At 41.0% G+C, this 24,111-nt stretch overlaps 1 protein-coding gene across 1 annotated transcript in view; it reads left to right on the forward strand.

Annotated features, from left to right (window-relative positions):
- PARD3B (par-3 family cell polarity regulator beta) overlaps nucleotides 1-24,111 on the forward strand; it is a 589,898-nt gene that overhangs the window by 367,518 nt on the left and 198,269 nt on the right. The window contains exon 16 of the mRNA XM_024206395.2: nucleotides 1,063-1,107. Coding sequence (XP_024062163.1) covers nucleotides 1,063-1,107 — 45 coding nt within the window. The remainder of the gene's footprint in view (nucleotides 1-1,062; nucleotides 1,108-24,111) is intronic.

Raw genomic sequence — 24,111 nt, forward strand, 5'->3', positions numbered from 1 at the left:
TTACCTACATTTACCACACAGGGGTATCTAAGATTCTACAGTTTTTCCACATAGCGAGAATAGGAAGTTTCCCTTGTATTACAAGTCTTACTGTGGTCTTTCCTGCAACTGTGGGTAAACATTGACTTTTTAATGGTGGTCACTACAGGGAAGGTTGTATAATAAATTCCAGTTTGTATTATATTTTTTATGACTTGACAATCTGTTATGCTGTAAAGGGAGACCAGGCATAAGTCCAAAGAGGTGGGTAGGCAGGTAGAGTTAAGGATAAGCGATCAGCCTTAATGCTCATTTCTCTGCTTGATTCATGAGCCTTAACATTACATTAGCACTTGTTCTTTTGCATAAATTTCTTTTTAAGAAAAGGTGATTGGTTTTTCCACACAAGCTTCTGGGAGAATGTTTTAATTAGTTTCATGAGATATATGATAATAAACTGAAGTATACTTATTATGCAAAATTACAGTTTTTTGTTAAGTTTAGAAATAGTTCTCCACGATTTATTCTGTATGCAGACTGATATGACTATATAGATCCATGCTTTGCAACATGATGTAGACTGTAAAGGTATGAGTTATAAACCAGTTTTTTTCATAACTGTAAGAAAGCACAAATCCTACAAAGGGATCTGCTTCCAGGAGACCTGATGCCTGCACAGAAGCCATTGACTTCAGTGGGACTTCATGCAGATGTGAGGGTCCCCGCTTGTGGATTCTTTTCCAGGATTGTGGCCTCTGACCTGAAAATGTTACAATTCTCCAAAGTCCTAAGATTTTTCTGGCAAAATATGGTATTTACAAAATCAGTTGCCCTGCCCACAACTGCATTTCAAATGTAGAAATGCTATGGGCCTGTTCCATTGAATTTAACAGGCTTTGGATCAGGTGCTAGATCTCTGAGGTGTCCCAGGTGGATGAGAGGAAAAAAAGCCTTTATGCAAATCATTACAAACTAAAAAATTAATATATCATGTGTCTGAAATGATTTGACATTATTTCAAAGACTACTCGTTTTAAAGGAATTTCTGATCTCTGCCTCTCTCTCTTTCTTTGTCTCCTCCAGTGGCAGATGAAAGCCAGGTTAGTTCATTGGCTGGACACAAACAAGGTAAGAACTTTCTTGTACCTTATTTCACCTGCCCTTCCCTCAAAAAAGAGCCAATCTGTGAGCAACAGCTGGATCTCGCTTATAGCAACTGTGGTGGCTGAAAGGTTTGCAAATTAATGCATAACTTCACTTCCACAGTGATAAATTAAGGCTTACTTATTGCTTGGCAGTGTATGTAGTTCCATACATAGGCTGGGCTCATTTGCAGGAAAAGCAATAACGGTTTCTTTAAAAATATATCTATTGAACATTGAGCAGAGTGTGAGTTAAAATAATTAAAGGACAAAACCTGTAATCTTTTCATGTGCCAATGTAGGCACTTAAACAGTGTAAACTGTGAACAATATAAATGTCTTATTCTCTTTGTCCTCCTGGAAGAATTTCAGTTTTCCACTCTCTCAATCTGAAATATTGAAGATAGACAGCCCTACCGAAGCTTTCACTATTGTTTTTTTATTCCCATTTATTCATCTGCAGAAGTTGTTCTTTCAGTGTGACTATACTAACGAAAGGATCCACTTTTTCTTAAACTGCTTAAGATCTATATTTGTTATCAATGAAGGTTTATATACAGCAGTATTACCATAAAGTGTTGTAATAACAATTCTGTGAAACAAGTTGCAGTACTGTACAAGGTGCAGTTGCTTTATTACAGTAACAAGCCTTGTGGATAAGGAAGGAAGTGGTAGATGTGGTGTATCTTGACTTTAGTAAGGCTTTTGATATTGTCTCGCATGATCTTCTCATAAACAAGCTAGGGAAATGCAACCTAGATGGAGCTACTGTAAGGTGGGTTCATAACTGGTTGGAAAATCATTCCCAGAGTAGTTATCAGTGGTTCACAATCAAGCTGGAAGGGCGTATCAAGTGGGGCCCTGCAGGGATCAGTTTTGGGTCCAGTTCTCTTCAGTATCTTTATCAGTGATTTAGATAATGGCATAGAGAGTACACTTATAAAGTTTGTGGATGATACCAAACTGGGAGGGGTTGCAAGTGGTTTGGAGGATAGGATTAAAATTCAAAATGATCTGGACAAACTGGAGAAATAGTCTGAAGTAAATAGATGAAATTCAATAAGGACAAATGCAAAATACTCCATTTAGGAAGGAACAGTCAATTGCACACACAAAATGGGAAATGACTGCGTAGGAACGAGGACTGCGGAAAGGGATCTGGGGGGTTATAGTGAATCACAAGCTAAATATAAGTCTGTTGCAAAAAAAAAAAAAAAAAGCAAACATCATTCTGGGATGTATTAACAGGAACGTTGTAAGCAAGACACGAGAAGTAATTCTTCTGCTCTACTCTGCGCTGGTTAGGCCTCAACTAGAGTATTGTGTCCAGTTCTAGGCACCACATTTCAGGAAAGATGTGGACAAATTGGAGAAAGTCCAGAGAAGAGCAACAAAAATTATTAAAAGTCTAGAAAACATGACCTATGAGGGAAAATTGAAAAAATTGGGTTTGTTTAGTCTGGAGAAGAGAAGACTGAGAGGGGACATAACAGTTTTCAGGTACATAAAAGGTTGTTACAAGGAGGAGGGAGAAAAATTGTTCTTCTTTCTTAACCTCTGAGGATACGACAAGAAGCAATAGGCTTAAATTGCAGCAAGGGCGATTTAGGTTGAAGATTAGGAAAAACTTCCTAACTGTCAGAGTGATTAAGCACTGGAATAAATTGCCTACGGAGGTTGTGGAATCTCCATCATTGGGGATTTTTAAGAGCAGGTTAGACATACACCTGTCAGGGGTGGTCTAGATAATACTCAGTCCTGCCATGAGTGCAGGAGACTGGACTAGAAGACCTCTTGCGATCCCTTCCAGTCCTACGATTCTATGATTAATTTTCAAGTATGCATCCCAAAGGATTGTTACTTTTAGGGTAACCATTAAACAATGATGCAAAAACTCATGTGACTTAGGAGACATGGAAACAGGGTTTCTAGAAATTTCAGGTTATCCACTGATGAACTTTTACCTATAATAGATAACCACGAAATTCAGTGCTGTTCCTTATTACATGTTTTAATGCTATATTTTTACATCAGTTTGTAAGATCTGAAACAAGTTCACCTTTCTATTTCATTCGACAAGGTTTAATTTTTTCATAAGTCTGTTGTTTTCCTAGTACAAGTGTATATCTAATCATTTTTGACCATTTGAGCAGTGGTTCTAGTTTTAAAAAAAAAAAAAAAAAAAAAAAACAGAATTTCTTTAGTGTCAATAAAATTCTTTCAACGTCTAACCCTGAGAAAAGTAGCAAATGAAAATTCAAGGCTCTCGGGGGAAATGTTTTTATGAAATGTCCATCACAGACCAGCATTTGCTCTACTTATTAGGTACAGTGACAGTCCCTATGAAGTCATGAGCCTGGTTTGTCACTTATTGTCTTTCTCTGATCTGGCACAAGAAATGCCTGTGCCTGTGTTCCAGATCTTCTCACATGTGTGGACAGCTCCAGCTTTGCTTTCTAATAGTTGTTTTCTTTGTTTAGCTCTTCTGTTTTTCTCATGACATGCCTTTCTCTGCATGGAACATCCACTGATTTCCTGATTCAGTTCTCAAAGAGTTACTGTACAGATTTCCTTACAGCCACTTTTGTTTCAAAAACCTGGATTTAAAGACCAGTCAATAACGAGATTTCTTCATATTTATGGTGTACCTGGCTTATACAGCCTTACATGTCTGCTGTAGCTTTGTTGTTATACAGCTCTCTGATTTAGGCATTCCATACTTGAAGACCATTTCCTTAACTTAGGGAAAGCGCCCTTTAAATTCTTCCTCTGGCTTCCCCCTCTCGTCTGTGTCCCTCAAATATTCTCTCTGAAACTGGAGGATCAGCTCATATGTCCTGTTCCTACAGCTGAGGAGGAACGTTTTGTTTCAGCTGCCTCTCCTTTGGGTATGAAAAAGCTTCTAAAAATGACTCATCAGAGAGAAAGGTCTTTGGGTGTGCCCCTTTTCTCCAGTCAGGAGAAGGTTCACAAATATTCCAACATCGTTCAATTTGCCAAGGATAAATAGAGGGTCTTCCGATCAACCAACACTGGAACAGAGCCTGTTGAGATCATAAATTGTTGGCAGTCAGTTGCTAAAAGGTGCTAATAACCTAGAATACCAGGTTCTTAAGCAGCACTTCCAATTTTCTTTACACACTCTTCTCCAGATTCTCTATAGATGACCTAATGAAAGTCTTTTATTGTTTGGGGGTATTTTTAGACATTTTGGCCAATTTTAGGGAGACAAGAGCAACTGCTATCCTTTGGATTTGTCTGACCTCAACCTGGAAAGCAACTCTGTCAGCAGAGGATTGAAAAGCACTTTTTCCCATGGATACCAGCATCTAGTATTGCCTAAACCACTTTTCAAAAAACCAAATCAACCAAACAAAAAGCAACAGACTCCCCCTTCCAGCTTCTTAAGCACCTTCCTGCATTGGCCCCTGCAAATAGTCATATTTAAAATTTGCTCAAGAGCATGGAGTTATTTTCCTACTGTTCCTGTTTGCCTGACATATTCTGTCACTTTAGACTATTGGATCTTAAAGGTTGAAAGACCAGGGCTATCCTTTCCTGTTTCATCTTCCATCACATACCCTTCCTAGGTTTCCCATTTGTGCTGCAGGAAGCAAAACAGCCTATTATTTTCTCATTGCAAAAAGGAGAGATTCCACCTCATCCTAGACTTCAGGAAATTAAACATATTTCTCTAGTGAATTAATTATCACATACTGACAATCAATGCAATTATCCCTTCTCTCCTTCAGCATGACTAGTTCTATGAGATGTGTGGTTCAATAACTCTCGAAGGAAAAATCCTTCTGGTATGTAGTGGATGGAAAACGCTTCCATCCTTTAGTCTCACCCTTTGATCTAGTTACAGTTTGGAGGGTATTTACTAGTTACTGGGCAGAGGTGATAGCACATTTTGGTCTACCTCTGCCTAGGCAAATGTTTTTTCAGAGCTATGTCTCAACGCAAGGCATTAGAAGCATGTGTAGCTATAGCCTCCTATTTCTATTTCCTGGTATATTTCACCCACAAAAAGTAGTCTTTTTTTATTCTCTAATGAAAATACGTGCTTTTAGAAACATCCCTGGATTTCCCCAGGACTGAAGCATTCCTATTGGAAGATGTGTCCCTGCAGGTACCTCTATTTCACTCACATGCACCACAAACAACAAGAGTATGACTATACGTTCAGGTTATTGTGACATTAGGCACCTTGATTGTGCGCGTGGCCTGTCTGAGAATGAGGCTACTGCAAAACCTATTTTAAGTTCTTAGAACTGCAGATGTTTTCAGCAGAAACTTCTGCTCATTGCAGTGGAAAGAGAAGAATCCCTGAATTAGTGTGTTGACATGTCCCATTTAGCCTGCCCTGGAAAGAACCTGGAACCTCAAAATTCCTTCAGGAAGGCAGGAGTGTTTTCTTATCTCCACCTCCCCTTGCGTTTAGCATAGTAAACTTTTTCATTCCCTAAATCTCAGTGATAACAAAGTTGAGAGGGAGAGAGAGACAAAAAGTGCCTCTTTAAAAATGTGAATGACCCAAAAATATCCAAGAGGTCAAAATCCAGAGAATATTAGTTCAGTTTTGTATGAGCTCTTCCTTAAACTTGTCTTTCATTTTCCTTCACTAGAAGAACAATAACAGGAGGAGGAGGAAGATATTATTTACAAGATCCTTGTGATGTAGAAAAAATACTGCCATTTCTTGATTTTATAAAAAGACCCAAATCATGTACTGGTAGCTTACAGCTATTTGTGTTTTATTTTCCTTTTTTTTCCCCCACTTTCCTTTTCTATTTTGATTTACTGCTTGAAATTCTTTTAATATATATTGACTGTCTGCTGAGGTCCTTGCTGACACAGCTCTTTAAGATGATGCAGTACTGGAGAAAAGCTGATGAGTTCTTCTTTATGAGCTTTGACATATTAATTAGTAAAATGGGCTAAAAAAGCTTTCCTATATCTGTTTTAATGTCTCATTTTCCAAAACACCCTTCTGTATAGATGTAAAACAGAAAGGCACCATAAAAGCCCCAGTGAGTGAAAGGGGTAAAGCTACTTGTTAGCAAGTTTATGATCTGTGTTTTACTTTCGATAGTCCAGATCACAAGATCAGGTGGATGGGGAAGCTGCAGTGTCTTCTCATAAAGGGTCTCGCTGTTTTACAAAGCAAGTGCTCCCTGTGACACAGATATCATTGTGGCTGGAAATTTCAAAGGGGCCTAATGGCACTAGGCACTCAGCGCCCAGGGAATTTCAATGGGAGATAGATCCCAAAATGCCAGCCAAAGAAAATAGTTTAATAGTTTAAATCACTGCTGACCTACTTGACACTTGCAATTGAAAGCCCTGCTCTAAAAAGGATCTCACCACCATCTGACTGGAGGGGGACAGTATATAAAGTCCTGCCATTTCCTTTGAATTGTGGGGGCTTTATTTATTTATTTGTTTATTCATTTTGGATAATGTTCCCAGATGGGCCTCTCATTCTTGTTTGTGTGATTGGCTCTCTCGTAGTTTCAATCTTTGGATTGTGGGGTGATGTTGGATGACTTCTTATTGTGCACATTTTGGCAGATAATCTTGATATCTTTTTTCCTTTATTCATGATGGATTTGCCTCTTTGGTCCATTTTTTAAGTTCTGTTAAACCTTGGTTTGGCTTCTCTAGGTATATTGGCGCAAAGAAGTTGTCACCTGAAAATTCACACCATCACATGCAACTGGGAAACCTGAAATAATGGTAGCAGGGCATGAGGAGGCCTCTCTTTCAGAAGTTTGCTTTATGGTTTTCTACCTCCCTGTTATGTAGATTGTGTCTTCTGTGGGATTAGAATCAATACGTAGGCTGAGAAATAATCTGCTCAATCTGCAGCAAGGGAGATTTAGTTTAGATATTAGGAAAACTTTCTAACTAGAAGGATAGTTAACATCTGGAGGATAGGGATAATTTCTTCTTGACGGGGATTTTGATTCTCTTCCCCCAGAGCTCAAGCTGTGCTGGAATGAATCTTTGTGCAAGTCTCCTCTTCATGAGTGTGGGGGAAGCAATCAACAGTGTCTTTTGTCCACTGATGTTCCATATTGACTCATCTGGTGTCTATGGGCCTTCTTTTGTGGGGCAGGAGATGACACTTCTTGTGGTAAACTAGTATGTCACACTTGGTAATGCTTCTCTCCTGACTCTGAGGGTTTACAGTAGTAGAACAAACACTTTTATAGTCACAAAACAAACACTTAAATATTACCCTATAGCATAAAAACAATGAGGAGTCTGGTGGCACCTTAAAGACTAACAGATTTATTTGGGCATAAGCTTTTGTGGGTAAAAAACTCACTTCAGATGCATGGAGTGAAAATTACAGATAAAGGTATAAATACATATTGGCACATGAAGGGAAGGGAGTTACATTACAAAGTGGAGAACCAATGTTGAAGGCCAGTTTAGTCAGGGTGGATGTAGTCCACTCCCAATAATCGATGAGGAGGTGTCAATACCAAGAAAGGGAAAATTGCTTTTGTAGTGAGCCAGCCACTCCCAGTCCCTATTCAAGCCCAAATTGATGATGTTAAGTTTGCAAATGAATTGTAGCTCAGCAGTTTCTCTTTGAAATCTGTTTTTGAAGTTTTTTTTGTTGAAGAATGGCTACTTTTAAATCTGTTATTGAATGTCCAGGGAGATTAAAGTGTTCTCCTTCTGGCTTTTGTATGTTACCATTCCTGGTATCTGATTTGTGTCCATTTATCCGTTTACGTAGAGACTGTCCGGTTTGGCCAATGTACGTGGCAGAGGGCATTGCTGGCACATAATGGCATATATCACATTAGTAGATGTGCAAGTGAATGAGTCTCTGACGGTGTGGCTGGTGTGGTTGGGTCCTATGATGGTGTCGCTAGAGTAGATATGGGGCAGAGAAGGCAATGGGGTTTGTTACAGGGATTGGTTCCTGGGTTAGTGTTTCTGTGGTGTGGTGTGTAGTTGCTGGTGAGTATTTGCTTCAGATTGAGTGGCTGTCTGTAAGCGAGGATTGGCCTGCCTCCCAAGGCTTGTGAGAGTGGGGGATCGTTTTCCAGGATAGGTTGTAGATTGTTGATGATGCGCTGGAGAGGTAGGTTTTAGCTGGGGGCTGTATGTGATAGCCAGTGGCGTTCTGTTTTCCTTGTGGGGCCTGTCCTGTCGTAGGTGATTTCTGGGTACCCGTCTCGCTCTGTCAATCTGTTTCCTCACTTCTCCCGGTGAGTATTGTAGTTTTAAGAATGCTTGATAGAGATCTTGTAGGTGTTTGTCTCTGTTTGAGGGATTGGAGCAAATGCGGTTGTATCTTAAGGCTTGGCTGTAGACAATGGATCGTGTGATGTGTCCTGGATGGAAGCTGAAGGCATATAGGTAAGAATAGCGATCAGTAGGTTTCCGGTATAGGGTCATGTTTATGTGACCATCACTTATGTGCACTGTAGTGCCCAGGAAGTGGATCTCTTGTGAGGACTGGTCCAGGCTGAGGTTGATGGTGGGGTGGAAATTGTTGAAATCCAGGTGAAATTCTTCAAGGGCCTCCTTCCCATGGGTCCATATGATGAAGATGTCATCAATGTAACGTAAGTAGAGGAGGGGCGCTAGGGGATGAGAGCTGAGGAAGCGTTGTTCTAAGTCAGCCATAAAAATGTTAACATACTGTGGGGCCATGCGGGTACCCCTAGCAGTGCCGTTGACTTGAAGTTATAGATTGTCCCCAAATCTGAAATGGTTGTGGGTGAGGACAGTCACAAAGCTCAGCCACCAGGTGTGCCGTGGCTACATCAGGGATACTGTTCCTGACAGCTTGTAGTCCATCCTCATTTGGAATGTTGGTGTAAAGAGCTTCTACGTCCATGGTGGCCAGGATGGTGTTTTCAGGAAGATCACCAATGCATTGTAGTTTCCTCAGGAAGTCAGTGGTGTCTCGAAGACAGCTAGGAGGTACCTCCCTTCTCTTCATGTGCCAATATATATTTATGCCTGTATCTGTAATTTTCACTCCATGCATCTGAAGAAGTGAGCTTTTTACCCACGAAGGCTTATGCCCAAATAAATCTGCTAGTCTTTAAGGTGCCACTGGGCTCCTCGTTGTTTTTGTGGATACAGACTAACATGGCTACCCCTCTGATATCTGGTACCCTATAGCATGGCACACACATATTATAAGTGAGATTAACGCATGCAGCAACTCACAAACATTTCATTACATCTAAACACTCAACACATTTTTATAAATCTAATACCTGTGTTAACAATACGAACACATAGGTGAGCCGGACTGGTTTCCAGCTCTGCATTTGTCAGTGTTCAGTGAGGTCTACGGGCCTTGGATGAGCTGGGACTTGGTCTGCCTGCATCACAGTATAATTACACTGATACAAAAAAAAAATCACACCCCTAACCCACGTAGTTATACTAGTACAAAAACTGTGCGTACACCATGCCTAAGGGACAGGAACAGAACAATACTGAACTGTAAGAATCTTTATGGTATCTTAATACAGGATAATGTTACATTTCATCATAGATTGGAGGCTCGAGAGAATAAATCCTAGGCCTGTAACTTTCACTAGGTCTTAAGGAAGAATATGAATGAGATGATCCTTTACTTGCCCTAGTACTAAAGGTACTGACTATGAATTTTGAAACTTTTGTTATAGAAAAAACATGTCTTCCTACTCGAAGTTTACTGATGCAATAAGCTGTTAATGAGTAAGCAGGAAAGCTAGGAAACAGAAGGAGTACACTTATCAAATTCTAATGTTGCTTGATTTAGCAAGGGAAACTCAGACTGGGTATTCCAGATGTTGATTATTATAATGCTGTACAAAAATTGGGACTGATACAGCAATCTTTTCCCCCTATTGAATTGTGTGTACTTTTACATGATGACTTAAATTTTTCACTGACTCAGGAGGTGACAGGCTAGACACTTATTAGTTCTTGTGCCTCTAACGGTTGTTAGACAAGAACTTTGAGTTGACAAAATCTGCTGTATCATTTAATTTGAGTAAATAGCAACTTCTTTAGAATCTTCTCTGAATGCATGCCTGGCAGTCCTCACTGATGATCCTCACTGCCAGAGACTGGAGACAGGCTACCAGGAGATCCATTGACCTGCCCTGTTCACAGCACTCCTGGGTTGCTTGGCTGGGTGATCTTCCACCCTGGAAGAGAACAGGCAGTCACTTTAACCCTGAGAAGGAAATTTTTTTTTCACCTAAAAACACCTTCCCACCTATAACTTTTCTTGCCAACAGTGCCAGACGGTAATCAGTTTGGCCCCTTTTACGTTTTGGCATTGAGATGGAGAGAGAATGAAATGCTGGCCCATTGAGTCAATAGCACAACTTCCACCGATTTAAAATGGGCCAGTATTTCACCCTCTGTAAGCAACCTCCCCAGTGGCAGGGAAAGGGGGTGACAAAATGATGGACAAGGCTCGGCAAGAAAGAAATGTTTCCTCATTGTCTGGTTGCTAGAGCAAGGTGCCTGAGAAGGTTTTTAGGTGTCAAGAGTCCCACTAACAGTCTTCTTCTCCTGCCCCTATGAATCAACTGGTATAGGACAGGACAATAAGGATAGTCCAGCCTCAGCAGAATAAGCCCTGATTTTGGGCTGTGTCTGAACTGTGCTCAGCATAACTAGAGAATGGAGGCAAAGGGAGCTTGACAATACCTTTATGTACCTTTCTTCCCTCTACAGATGAGTCTCTGATGTAGATTAGAGAAGCTTCAGGTCTGCTCCAATTTACATAAATCTGCAAAGGGGTTGTTCTGGCATCCAGGGATTACTGGGGCAATGTCCCCTTTCTCCAGATACATCCCTATTTCAGGGGGCTGGTAAGAGGTGTTGGAGCCACTACAGCGGTATTACATTACGCAGGGAATCCTCCACCAGCCTGTTAATCCAACTTTATAGCTTCCATGTGTTCCTGGAGCAGAAAAAGCAGCTGTAGACCTTGCTGTCTCCTGCCCCATGCTTCCTCTTCCTGTTTGGCCCCCTCTATTTCTGTGTTTTTCTTTATTTAAACCCCTTCTGCTCACCTGGTCTCTCTTGTTCTACTCCTGGTAAGTTTCCACTGCTCCTATTTTCCCTGTTCGAGGAATCCGCTAAAATGATTTTCTAAGGAGACAGCTCACCCACTTTTCCAGATGTTTGTACCTGAATAGGGTCTTTACACCCTAAGCACCTTCTATTGTATCTGTCTGATGCGTACTTTCTACAGGGCTTGTCAGCGATGGTGGATCCACGCATGTATAGGCACTCGTAATACAGCTGTGTTTCATAATACAATTTCACAATATCAATCACAATTCATAAGTCGTACAGACATAGCCCCAGTTCATCACAGGGTTTTCCTTTTATCTTTCTATTACATAAACTTTGCTAAGCAGAGTTTTATGTTGCTGGAATTTCTTCCTGTTGCTAGGCATTACTAGATGTTGTTCTGTATTTAATTCAGTGAAGCCAATCCAATTGGGGTGTGGCAAAATACCACAAGCGTGTTAAAAACAGGAAAATGTTTTATTAGTGTAACATTCAATAAAACCATACAGATTTTTAAGAGCTGTAATTAATATTTCCTTTTTGCATATGGTCTTTTAGTGTCTAAAATGAACACACACCCCCTCTTTTGATTCATAGATTCATAGATTCTAGGACTGGAAGGGACCTCGAGAGGTCATCGAGTCCAGTCCCCTGCCCGCATGGCAGGACCAAATACTGTCTAGACCATCCCTGATAGACATTTATCTAACCTACTCTTAAATATCTCCAGAGATGGAGATTCCACAACCTCCCTAGGCAATTTATTCCAGTGTTTAACCACCCTGACAGTTAGGAACTTTTTCCTAATGTCCAACCTAGACCTCCCTTGCTGCAGTTTAAGCCCATTGCTTCTTGTTCTATCCTCAGAGGCTAAGGTGAACAAGTTTTCTCCCTCCTCCTTATGACACCCTTTTAGATACCTGAAAACTGCTATCATGTCCGCTCTCAGTCTTCTCTTTTCCAAACTAAACAAACCCAATTCTTTCAGCCTTCCTTCATAGGTCATGTTCTCCAGACCTTTAATCATTCTTGTTGCTCTTCTCTGGACCCTTTCCAATTTCTCCACATCTTTCTTGAAATGCGGTGCCCAGAACTGGACACAATACTCCAGCTGAGGCCTAACCAGAGCAGAGTAGAGCGGAAGAATGACTTCTCGTGTCTTGCTCACAACACACCTGTTAATACATCCCAGAATCACGTTTGCTTTTTTTGCAACAGCATCACACTGTTGACTCATATTTAGCTTGTGGTCCACTATAACCCCTAGATCCCTTTCTGCCGTACTCCTTCCTAGACAGTCTCTTCCCATTCTGTATGTGTGAAACTGATTTTTTCTTCCTAAGTGGAGCACTTTGCATTTGTCTTTGTTAAACTTCATCCTGTTTAACTCAGACCATTTCTCCAATTTGTCCAGATCATTTTGAATTATGACCCTGTCCTCCAAAGCAGTTGCAATCCCTCCCAGTTTGGTATCATCCGCAAACTTAATAATCGTACTTTCTATACCAATATCTAAGTCGTTAATGAAGATATTGAACAGAGCAGAGCCTGAATATGAGACTGAATATGTTGGCTGTCAGATTACAGTGGACTAAAAGGAGGCACACACGCAGAGGTCTCAATCTGTTGCAGGCTGAAATACTCATCCTGGGAATGGTGCAATGTCAGCATGAGTGATTGGAGGGTGTTCACCACTTGCATGTTCCAGCTGAAAATCACAGCCTCTTTTCTTATGCCTGCCTGCACTTGTTCCTAACCTGCCACGTTTCATGTCCCCACTGCAGAGTTCTGCTTTGAGTCAGAGCTTTCTGCTGCAGGTGCTCTTCTATCATTTTCAGGCTTGAGGGCAGGAAAACTCTTAAACACCATGTCTCCGATTCTCCCTTATTTGTCTTGCACCTTGTTGTTGCAATTTATACTTGTGCTGTGTGGATGCAAAATGCTGCCATTCTGATTTGGTAGCATTTATACCCACTTCGCACTGACGTAAATGAGAACCCAGTCTGACCTGCCACCCAGTCTGCTGGCGATGTGAAGAGGTCAGAGATTTCTCAAAGAGAGCTGCTAATTGAAACTGTCTTGTGGATGTAATAGTCCACCTACATCTGCGAAGTGAAAGGGACAAGGAACTTTCTGATCTGCCTACAAAGCTTCCTGCATGCTGTGAAGGCTGTGGGGAGGTCTGCACTATTATGCCACATACATACACACCCCACTAGAGCCTACTGGCTGATGGGGAGAGGGGGGGAGAGAACACCTCAATTTTGGGATCTTCCTTGCCCATGAATATCTCCAGGCCCACCACTTGCTGCTACCCCCTAGCTTTATCAAGCAGCTGCTTAATTCTTGTCAGTTTCACCTCTGCCCACGAGGTTCTGAATAGCAACTATCATGACTAGAAACAATTATTTTTAAATGAAACTTTTAACTTCTGCAGTAATGAATAGTTTATGGCCCCTATAGCCTGCCAGAGAAAGTGTCCCACGTGCTGTGAATTAGGTTTGGGCTCAGTTTGTTGAATATAGGTCATAAACTGATATGTTTTCACGTGCATAGGATGTGCAACTAAGGCAGTGGTTGGAACTACATCAAATCAAAATAACTATAGATTAGATTGCTGACATTGCATGCACATTTACAGGAATACACGCATACACACACGCAATCAAATTCTAAAATGATTTACATCTGGTGCAATCACACTGGAAAGGGGATGTAAATCAGCATAGAATACATAAGTACTTAAGACAGCTCTTTATGATACTCCAAACCCCTCAATCTCTGCTCCTAGCAGCAATGCTGTGAGTGAATGTGTGACGTTTCACTCCATATTCTTTATGAAAATATGCTTATGATATGAATGACATAACTGAGATATACTTTATGCGAGATGGCTCATGTGAGATATCATTGGGAAGGTTATGATTTACTGAATGTGATTATCCCATGTATCATTTCTGTATCTGAAATTAGGAATATTAACTATGTATTTGTATTTCAAATGTGTTACTTTGGGTGTTACCCCCAACCAGCCCTTCAGGTACAACAATGGAAAAGCCAAACAGGGCTAATGGGCCATTAGCAGAGACAATGGACTGTGAAAGGGCTTAGTCTTCCTGTGGACACTGGAGACAGCTTACGAGCAATGGCTGCCACAGCCTTGCAGAGACATGAGTCCAAGTCACCTGCTATTGGATACCCCTCCTCCTCTTTTGGAATGCCAGTGGTTCCACTAGAAGACAAAGGGTTCCAGCCTTACACAAGAGCTATATAAGGCTGGGGAGTGACATTTTCATGGTTCTCCTCTGCCTCCCCACCCAAAGAGACACTGAAAAAACACCTGGAAGCAAAAAACTGGGGGGGAGAAGGGTTGAGCCCAAGCTGGGAGGGCGTCTAGCTTGTGAGTAATAATACCTGAGGTCTCAAGAGGGAGACCAGTGCAGCTGCCTTTCAAGACTTTCTGTAATCTGCCTGCAACAATATCTAGGGTGAGAAATACTGTTTGTAACCAATTTCTTTAGTGAAACTAGCTTAGTTTGCATGTCTGGTTTCATTTGCTTAGTAATCTGCTTTGTTCTGTTTGCTACCCCTTTTACCACTTAAAATCTGCCTTATATAGTTCATTAAATTTGTTTTGTTTATTAGTAAACCCAGTTTCTGTAATTTCTAATGGCGGGGGGGAGAGGAGAAGTTGCACATACCTTCCTCCATATTGAGGGAGGAGGCGGATTTCATAATATATCTGTGGGTCTGCACTCCAAGGGAGGTGGACACTTGTGTGCTGGGGCAAGTCCCTTAAGCTGAGCCTTCCCAGAACTGATCTCCGTGTCTGTTTCGTTCTGCAGTTGGGTGTGGCCCTGCCTGTGTGTGTGTTGGAAGAGGCTTAATAGCCTGGCTCAGCAAGACAGGTAAAAAGGCTGCCCAAACTGGCATAACAGGCGGGCTCAGCGGTATCTCTGCACGTCGGGTGGCATCCTAAGGGGGGCAACCTGTCCAATAAGATTAGAAAATAGTACCTAGAGTTTTTCTTAAATGAGCAGTGATGGTAAAATCTTAAATATAACTGAGTCTGCAATAGATGTAGCCAGAAGAAAAGGCCTGATATTTAGAAGTACTGAGGTCTTCCAGCTCCCATTCACTTCTGTTGGAACTGTGGATGCTCAGGACTCTTTCAAGTTAAGCGTCACCTTGGGAGCAGTCAGTAAGGTGAATTTAATATTTAGAATCTTGGGAATTTTGACATTGTGTTAATCTCTAAATCAAGGATCGCTTGCCTGCTCGTTGCATCTGAGCGTAAAGCAAAATGCTCAAAGGACGTGTATGTATTTGGCTGATAAAACTTCAGTTTCTACATGGAAATTCTCTGATCTAAAGAAAACTGTTGAATCCTGCAAATGGGTCAGGCAGTTTCCATGCATGTATAGGGCCTTCTAAGCAAAGGGCTCTTCAAGAAGTAATGTTGATCAGATGTGGTGACTGATTACAGCAGGCAGACTGAGTCCATTGCAGAAAGCACCAGGAGTGGCTTGAGAACCTGTGTCAGCCACGAGTGAGAAGAAACTGCTCATGTGATTCTAAAACCATTGGGCTACATATTTACAAATGTACAAATTCAGATCTTACTGTGTACCCTCATCACCAGTCTTTCTTATCTGCATCTCACTGCTATGTTTAGTCCCCCAGCTAGTGTGTGTACATTTCTCAAGCCCTGTTCATGACAACGGTCTGCAGATGTTTGGGAAAACCCTTGAGTGTATTAGGGACTGAAAAGCATTGGCAGTTACTATAGTTCTTTTAGTTGTTCATTGTGACTGAAGAAACCTGCAGCCACTGTTGAGTGCCTCATTTCTTAATCTTTCCCTCCAGGAGTTAGGTTTTTATGGGCATAACAGCCAGTGCTGGCAATGGGCACACTGAAATCACTGGCGCCAAGGAGTTGATGAATTTGGAAAACTTCCCAGATGATACATCTGCCCCTCTAACTTACAGTTCAGTGGATGAGGCAGTGAAGGAGGATTAGTGAACAACTGTATGCCCCCTTTTTCTAGCTGTGCAACAAAATTGGGGGGAAGCAAGAATAGGTTATTGGTGACTCACTGGAAAATACAAATTGAAATAACTCATAGATTTACCTGTTTTTTTTTTCTGCTCCAACTCCACTGCTTACCGCATGCATCTTGCTCTACTTTCTGGGGTTTGGGTCTGTGGGGGAGGGGGGTCTATAATCCTCAGCAGAGTTGAGAATTTTTTATTATTATTATTTAAATCCTCTCATCTTTCTTTGCTAAGATGTAGGTTTTTAAGGGTAGCAGCGGGTAATTGATATTCCAACTCCAGTTTATTTCTCAAACATTGTCTTATGTAGTATTTACTTTTCATAACATTTTAAATAAGGCTTTATTGTAAGAAATAGGTTGCCAGCACTATTAATATACGTCTTTGCATAGTCAAAACTGTACACAGTAATATTATGCAGGGGGAAAAAACTTTGAAGAAAGAATTGTGTAGTTGCTCATGGAACAGCATCAATCATTTTTAGCAGTTCTTGCAATAATAATAATAACAATACCACCTAGCACTTTTCATACAAATTGCTTCCAAAAGGTTACTAAAATACTTTTTACTGTACATAGACAGCATGCTTAGGACAGTCAGTTTTAATTGTATTCCTGTTTCTGCTTTGCATTTGTTTGATCTTTACTGTTAATTAAGAAGGGTGGCACTGACTGGATTAAGCAGTAATCCCTTAAATTTAGTTATCACTTGCAGTTCAGTTGTTAGTTAACCAGCAGAACTGAAGATGAAGCCAATGGCAGTTACTGCAGTTAACAATCAATTCTGGTTTCACTGTAACAGTGAACAGTCTGTGTGTGCTTGCAATAAGCTGTTAAGGAGAAAGCCAGTTATAGGTTGTTTTGATATTTGATTGTGTTAGAGACCAAGAAATAGGCTTGAAACAAGTTAGAAAACACCAGCCAGGGAAGGTGAAATCACACTCTGAAGGCACAGCTCCAATTCCCTTTTAGGGTTTTTCATTATTAACAAAAGGTTCAAAACAAACCCATGCACGTCAAAGCAGCCTCACAGCCCTGCAGGGTCTTACCTTTGCTCACATCTCCAGGACTTCCTAGCCCTTCCCAATAGCCAGCCCCTGCTCCCTGCAAGCATCTCCTTGTTATACCCTTTGCCTTACAGATATGGAATCAATCTCTGTCTCTTCTTTCCGTGACCGGGTATCCACCTACCTGCTCTTATGCCTCAGAGCAGGAAGCCTTCCTGTAGGGCACCTTACTAGGAGCTAGCAAGTGACCTGCAATGACAACTCTCCGTTTTAAAGGCTGTAAAAGGTGTATTGAGATGTAACAGGCCCAGTGCCCTGTTACAATGAGTATGTGTGCATATGTCTGTATGTATACAGATAAAAACATCATATAGTAATACATAATTGTAATCTTTGGAGCCAGATTCTTTGGTTGGCCCTAAATTTAGCCCATGTCTGAGGATAAGGGGTGAAAAGGCAGCTGTAAGCCACCTTTGCTTTGAATTTATCCTGTAGCCCTTCTAGTACTAGTCAACTCCCTGATGCTACTTCAATGCTGCTCCTGTATAGGCTGCCCACAGCCCCAAGGGGCCATCAGCTAGGCCCAGGGATTATTGACTATGGTCTGGGGGAAGGGATAACTCAGTAGGGGGGAGGGATAAATCAGTGGTTTGAGTATTGGCTTGTTAAACCCAGGGTTGTGAGTTCAATCCTTGAGGGGGCCACTTGGGGATCTGGGGCAAAATCAGTACTTGGTCCTGCTAGTGAAGGCAGGGGGCTGGACTCGATGACCTTTCAGGCTCCCTTCCAGCTCTAGGAGATAGGTATATCTCCATATATATATATATATATATATATATTTTATGCTTGCACAGAATTCTTGTTGAGACTATTAATATTGTATTGACTTCCTGTGGATGATCTCATGCGTTCTTATTCATACTAAAGGCATAAAATGTGTTACTTTAAGTTTGAAAACTCGACAGACAGAGAATATGAGGGAGATATATTGTGTTCATTTTTGAAGGGCTCATTAGGGACAAAGCACCTTGAGAGGAGAAGTTATTACAGAGACATAGAGTCTAATCCTGCAAAGCACTGAATTTCCTCGTCACCCACTGACTTCACGGAGGTTGAGGTTGCTCAGTGTCTTGTAGGCACAAGGCCAAAATTGTGATGCCACAATGAAGGTTTTCTTCATGTGGTCCAGTTCCTCCAGTTCAGCCAAGCTACACTCTATTTTTAGGACCTGGATGGGCCGGGAGAGAATTGTGGATAGTTTGTCCCATGGTGGAAGTCTGCTCTGACGTTCGTTAGCTTATAGCAGCCCTTTAGGGGCCATTACACTAGTGAGGATTGCAAAAAGAAATCCCCAGGTAACCTGCTAGGGCAGTTTTCCTGCCTCTTTGTACTGTGGGAGTAGTGCGTAGGGGCCAGAAGAAGAACTGAACATCTAGCATGGATTTGTTTGGGATTTTGATGTAATTATATGTGATTATATGCTAGATGTCAAGCAACAAATATCAAAAGAAGCAAACAACTTCCAAAACCTTGAAAAGATTTGGAAAAGGTGGCATGTTTGGCACTGACAAAAAACATTAATCTTTAATACCGTTGTTATGTCTGTCCTCCTTTTTGGAGCAGAGTCAAGGAAACCTACACAAGAAATTGATAAAATCAATTCATTCCAAAATAAATGCCTGCAGATCTTCTGAGTCCATTGGAAAGAGTTTCTTGCAACTTCAGAAATTCTAAGTAAAAGCAAACCAATTTAAAGTGTCAAATAGAGATAAGCATACAATGATGGACATGTTTAGGAACGTGCTTTAAGGAGCCACCAATACGGCAAGTATATGGCGACCACCTGGAAAGAGAAAAAGAGGATCATAGAATCATATCATAGAATATCAGGGTTGGAAGGGACCTCAGGAGGTCATCTAGTCCAACCCTCTGCTCAAAGCAGGACCAATCCCCAACTAAATCATCCCAGTCAGGGCTTTGTCAAGCCTGACCTTAGAAACCTCTAAGGAAGGAGATTCCACCACCTCCCTAGGTAACCCATTCCAGTGCTTCACCACCCTCCTAGTGAAAAAGTTTTTCCTAATATCCAACCTAAACCTCCCCCATTGCAACTTGAGACCATTACTCCTTTGTCTAGGTCCCTCTGTATCCTAGTCCTACCCTCCAGCGTATCTGCCACTCCTCCCAGGTTAGTGTAATCTGCAAACTTGCTATGGGTGCAATCCACGTCATTCTCCAGATCATTAATGAAGATATAGAACTAAACCGGCCCCAGGACCGACCCTTGGGGCACTCCGCTTGATACCAGCTGCCAACTAGACATGGAGCATTGATCACTACACGTTGAGCCCGATGATCTAGCCAGCTTTCTGTCCACCTTGTAGTCCATTCATCCAGCCCATACTTCTTTAACTTGCTGGCAAGAATACTGTGGGAGACCGTATCAAAAGCTTTGCTAAAGTCAAGGAATAACATGTCCACTGCTTTCTCCTCGTCCACAGAGCCAGTTATCGCATTATAGAAGGCAATTAGGTTAGTCAGGCATGACTTGCCCTTGGTGAATCCATGCTCACTGTTCCTGATCACTTTCCTCTCCTCAAAGTGCTTCAAAATTCATTCCATGAGGACATGCTCCATGATTTTTCCAGGTGGGGCTGACTGGCTTGTAGTTCCCCAGATCCTTTTTTAAAGATGGGCACTACATTAGCCTTTTTCCAGTCATCCGGGACTTTCTCCGATCGCCATGAGTTTTCTAAGATAATGGCCAATGGTTCTGCAATCACATCCGCCAACTCCTTTAGCACCCTCGGATGCAGTGCATCCGGCCCCATAGACTTGTGGTCATCCAGCTTTTCTAAATAGTCCTGAACCAGTCCTAGAGAAGTAATATACAGAACAATAGAGAGAGAATCCATCAATATGATCATGAAATGGTAGAGTTCATGATCTAAGGAATGGTAGGAGGGAGAAAAGCACAATAAAGACAATGGATTTCAAGAAGGCGACTTTAGCAAACTCAGGGAGTTGGTAGGTAAAATCCCATGGGAAGCAAATCTAAGGGGAAAAACAATTGAAGACAGTTGGCAATTTTTCAAAGAGACATTATTAAGGGCACAATATCCCACTGCGTAGGAAAGATAGGAAGTATGGCCAGAGACCATCCTGGCTTAACCAGGAGATCTTCAAACTCAAACTCAAAAAACTCAGAGTCCTACAAAAAGTGGAAACTCTGTCAAATTACAAAGGATAAATATAAACAAATAACACACGTATATAGGGACAAAATTAGAAAAGCCAAGGCACAAAACGAGATCAAACTAGCTAGGGACATAAAAGGAAACAAGAAAACATTCTACAAATATATTAGAAGCAAGAGGAAGACCAAGGACAGACTAGGCTCATTACTCAATGATGGGGGGAAAGACAATAACAGAAAATGTGGAAATGGCAGAGGTGATTAATGACTTCTTTGTTTCGGTTTTCACCAAGAAGGTTGGTGGTGATTGGACGTCTAACTTAGGCCTGATCTACACTGCGGGTGGTCAATCTAAGATACGCAACTTCAGCTACGAGAATAGCGTAGCTGAAGTCGACGTATCTTAGATCGACTTAGATTGACTTACTTCGTGTCCTCACGGCGCGGGATCGACGAACGCCGCTTCCCCATCGACTCCGCTTCCGCCTCTCACCCTGGTGGAGTTCCGGAGTCGACGGGGAGCACGTTCGGGGATCGATTTATTGCGTCGAAATGAGACACAATACATCGATCCCCGATAGATCGATCACTACCCGCCGAGACAAGTTAGAAGTCTTCAAATCACCAGGGCCTGATGAAATGCATCCTAGAATACTCAAGAAGCTGACTTAGGAGATATCTGAACCATTAGTGATTATCTTCTAAAAGTCATGGAAGATGGGTGAGATTCCAGAAGACTGAAAAAGGGCAAATATAGTGCCAATCTATAAAAAGGGGAATAAGGACAGTCCGGGAAATTACAGACAAGTCAATTTAAGTTCAGTACCGGGAAAGATAATGGACCAAATAATTAAGCAATCAGTTTGCAGAAACGTAAAAGATAAGGTGATAAGTAACAACATGGATTTGTCAAGAATAAATCACGTCAAACCAACCTCATAGCTTACTTTGACAGGGTAACAAGCTTTGTGGATAGTGGGGAAGCAGTAGATGTGGTATATCTTGATTTTAGTAAGACTTTTGAGTCTGTCTCGCATGACCTTCTCATAAACAAACTAGGGAAATACAACCTAGATGGAGCTACTATAAGGTGGGTGCATAGCTGGTTGAAAAATCGTTCCCAGAGAGTAATCATCAGTGGTTCACAGTCAAGCTGGAAGAGCATATCAAGTGGGGCAGTGCAGGGATCAGTTTTGGGTCCAGTTCTGTTAAATATCTTCATCAATGATTTAGATAATGGCATAGAGAGTACACTTATAAAGTTTGCGGATGATACCAAGCTGGGAGGGGTTACAAATGCTTTAGAGGATACGATTAAAATTCAAAATGATCTGGACAAACTGGAGAAATGGTCTGAAGTAAATAAGATGAAATTCAATAAGGACAAATGCAAAATACTCCATTTAGGAAGGAAAAATCAGTTTCACACATACAAAATGGGAAATGACTGCGTAGGAAGGGATGACTGCAGAAAGGGATTTGGGGGTCATAGTGGATCACAAACTAAATATGAGTCAACAGTGTAACCCTGTTGCAAAAAAAGCAAACATCATTCTGGGATGTATTAGCAGGAGTATTGTAAGCAAGACACGAGAAGTAATTCTTCTGCTCTACTCTGCGCTGATTAGGCCTCAGCTAGAGTATTGTGTCCAGTTCTAGGCACCACATTTCAGGAAAGATGTGGACAAATTGGAGAAAGTCCAGAGAAGAGCAACAAAAATGATTAAAAGTCTAGAAAACATGACCTATGAGTGAAAATTGAAAAAATTGGGTTTGTTTAGTCTGGAGAAGAGAAGACTGAGAGGGGACATAACAGTTTTCAAGTACATAAAAGGTTGTTACAAGGAGGAGGGAGAAAAATTGTTCTTCTTTCTTAACCTCTGAGGATACGACAAGAAGCAATAGGCTTAAATTGCAGCAAGGGCGGTTTAGGTTGAACATTAGGAAAAACTTCCTAACTGTCAGAGTGATTAAGCACTGGAATAAATTGCCTACGGAGGTTGTGGAATCTCCATCATTGGGGATTTTTAAGAGCAGGTTGGACCAACACCTGTCAGGGATGGTGTAGATAATACTTAGTCCTGCCTTGAGTGCAGGGGACTGGACTAGATGACCTCTCGAGGTCCCTTCCAGTTCTATGATTCTATGAGTATAATGTGACACTCGGAAGCCTGAACAGACATGACTGAAATAAATGGTGGAAACTGGTGGAGGCTGAATGTACCGCATTGTGCAGGAGGATAAAGAAGAAAGTTAGTATTTGTTGCCTGTCTGCAGTTGGCATGATTTCCTATGTTCACAAAAGGTTTATTTTTTAGTTTTAGATAAAAGAGAAATTAAATAAAATATGGCTATTCAGATGCCTTTTTTTTTTCATTGCTTTATAATCTGTTCAAATGTTTAAATTCTGAAAATAAAATGATGAAATTCTTTGAAGCCCTCTGGAATTGATACATTATTTTAAAATAAAACACTTCCTATTCATTTTACAGATACAGAAAATAGAAAAAAATTACATGTAGAGCTAAGTGTTTTCAACTATTATATAAAATAACTTGCTGCTTATTTTTGAAACATACAACACGATAAAAATAAATGCAAATAGTAGTCAAAATATCATCCTAATCCTGTTCCTCCAAATTATATTAAATATTGAATACACGAATAATAGATCACGCATAAGACTATTTATTAGAGTATTTCTTGTCTTTCTATCTATCCTTTAGTAGTTTGTCTTTATTGTCTAAAGTTATTAAATATCAGTTAATCCCTGTTCTCAAACCTATCATAACTAAAAGAAGTATTAGTACAGAGTGTCTAATATACAGATTAGTGTATTCTTTTTAATTACTCATTAACATTTCATGAACCCTTTTAGCAAATGAGTGAGAAAATGGAAATAAATTATGCACTTTATTTTTCATATGGTAGATACAGTATTATAGGGTTGGTAAACAAATTAGAATGTAGAAAGTACAGTCTATAAACAATATCTAGTTTAAAAAAATATTTACCGCTACTGAAATGAACGATAGCTAACAATGAGGGTAAATGCACCAGCTTTTGAACAGTGTAGTGCAACAGAAGGTAATTATAGAATACCTCATGCCATTGAAATAAATTTGTGAGATCATTACAAAATCAAGGGCCATGGTTTTCAGAAGTGACTAGTGATTTCTGATGTACAACTTGACACATTAAAGTGCTTGTTTTTGAGAGGGCAGTATCACAGTTAACGGCACCTATGTGGTCTCCTCAAGGGTTCCCCTTTTGGTCTCAGACCTCCAGCTGTCACCTCTCTATGATGGGGGCCCATGTTCCTCTCCCTTCAGACTGGAGAGTTAGATTTGCAGTCTCCCTGCAATTCACTGTGACTATCCCAGCAGGTCTGACCTTACTCCAGTACCTGTGGTTCTGCTTTTTCTCAGATATGATGACAGGGTTACCAGTGACCCTTTCACAAAGTGCCATACATTGATTTTAGGATAAAAATGCTATAAAGAAACAACAGTCTACACGCATGCTAAGCTTACATAGGCAACCCATCTTCCACATGGAGACCCTAGGAGGTTTCCCATCCTTCAAACAATTTCAGCTGGGTTTTACTTGGTTACGATCTCATGTCAGTTTCTCCAACCAAGGTTGGAGAAATTTCAACAGAACCATACTCC

The sequence above is a fragment of the Terrapene carolina genome, unplaced genomic scaffold, assembly GCF_002925995.2.
Source record: "Terrapene carolina triunguis isolate 2854851 unplaced genomic scaffold, T_m_triunguis-2.0 Scaffold62, whole genome shotgun sequence".
Taxonomy (NCBI): domain Eukaryota; kingdom Metazoa; phylum Chordata; order Testudines; family Emydidae; genus Terrapene; species Terrapene triunguis.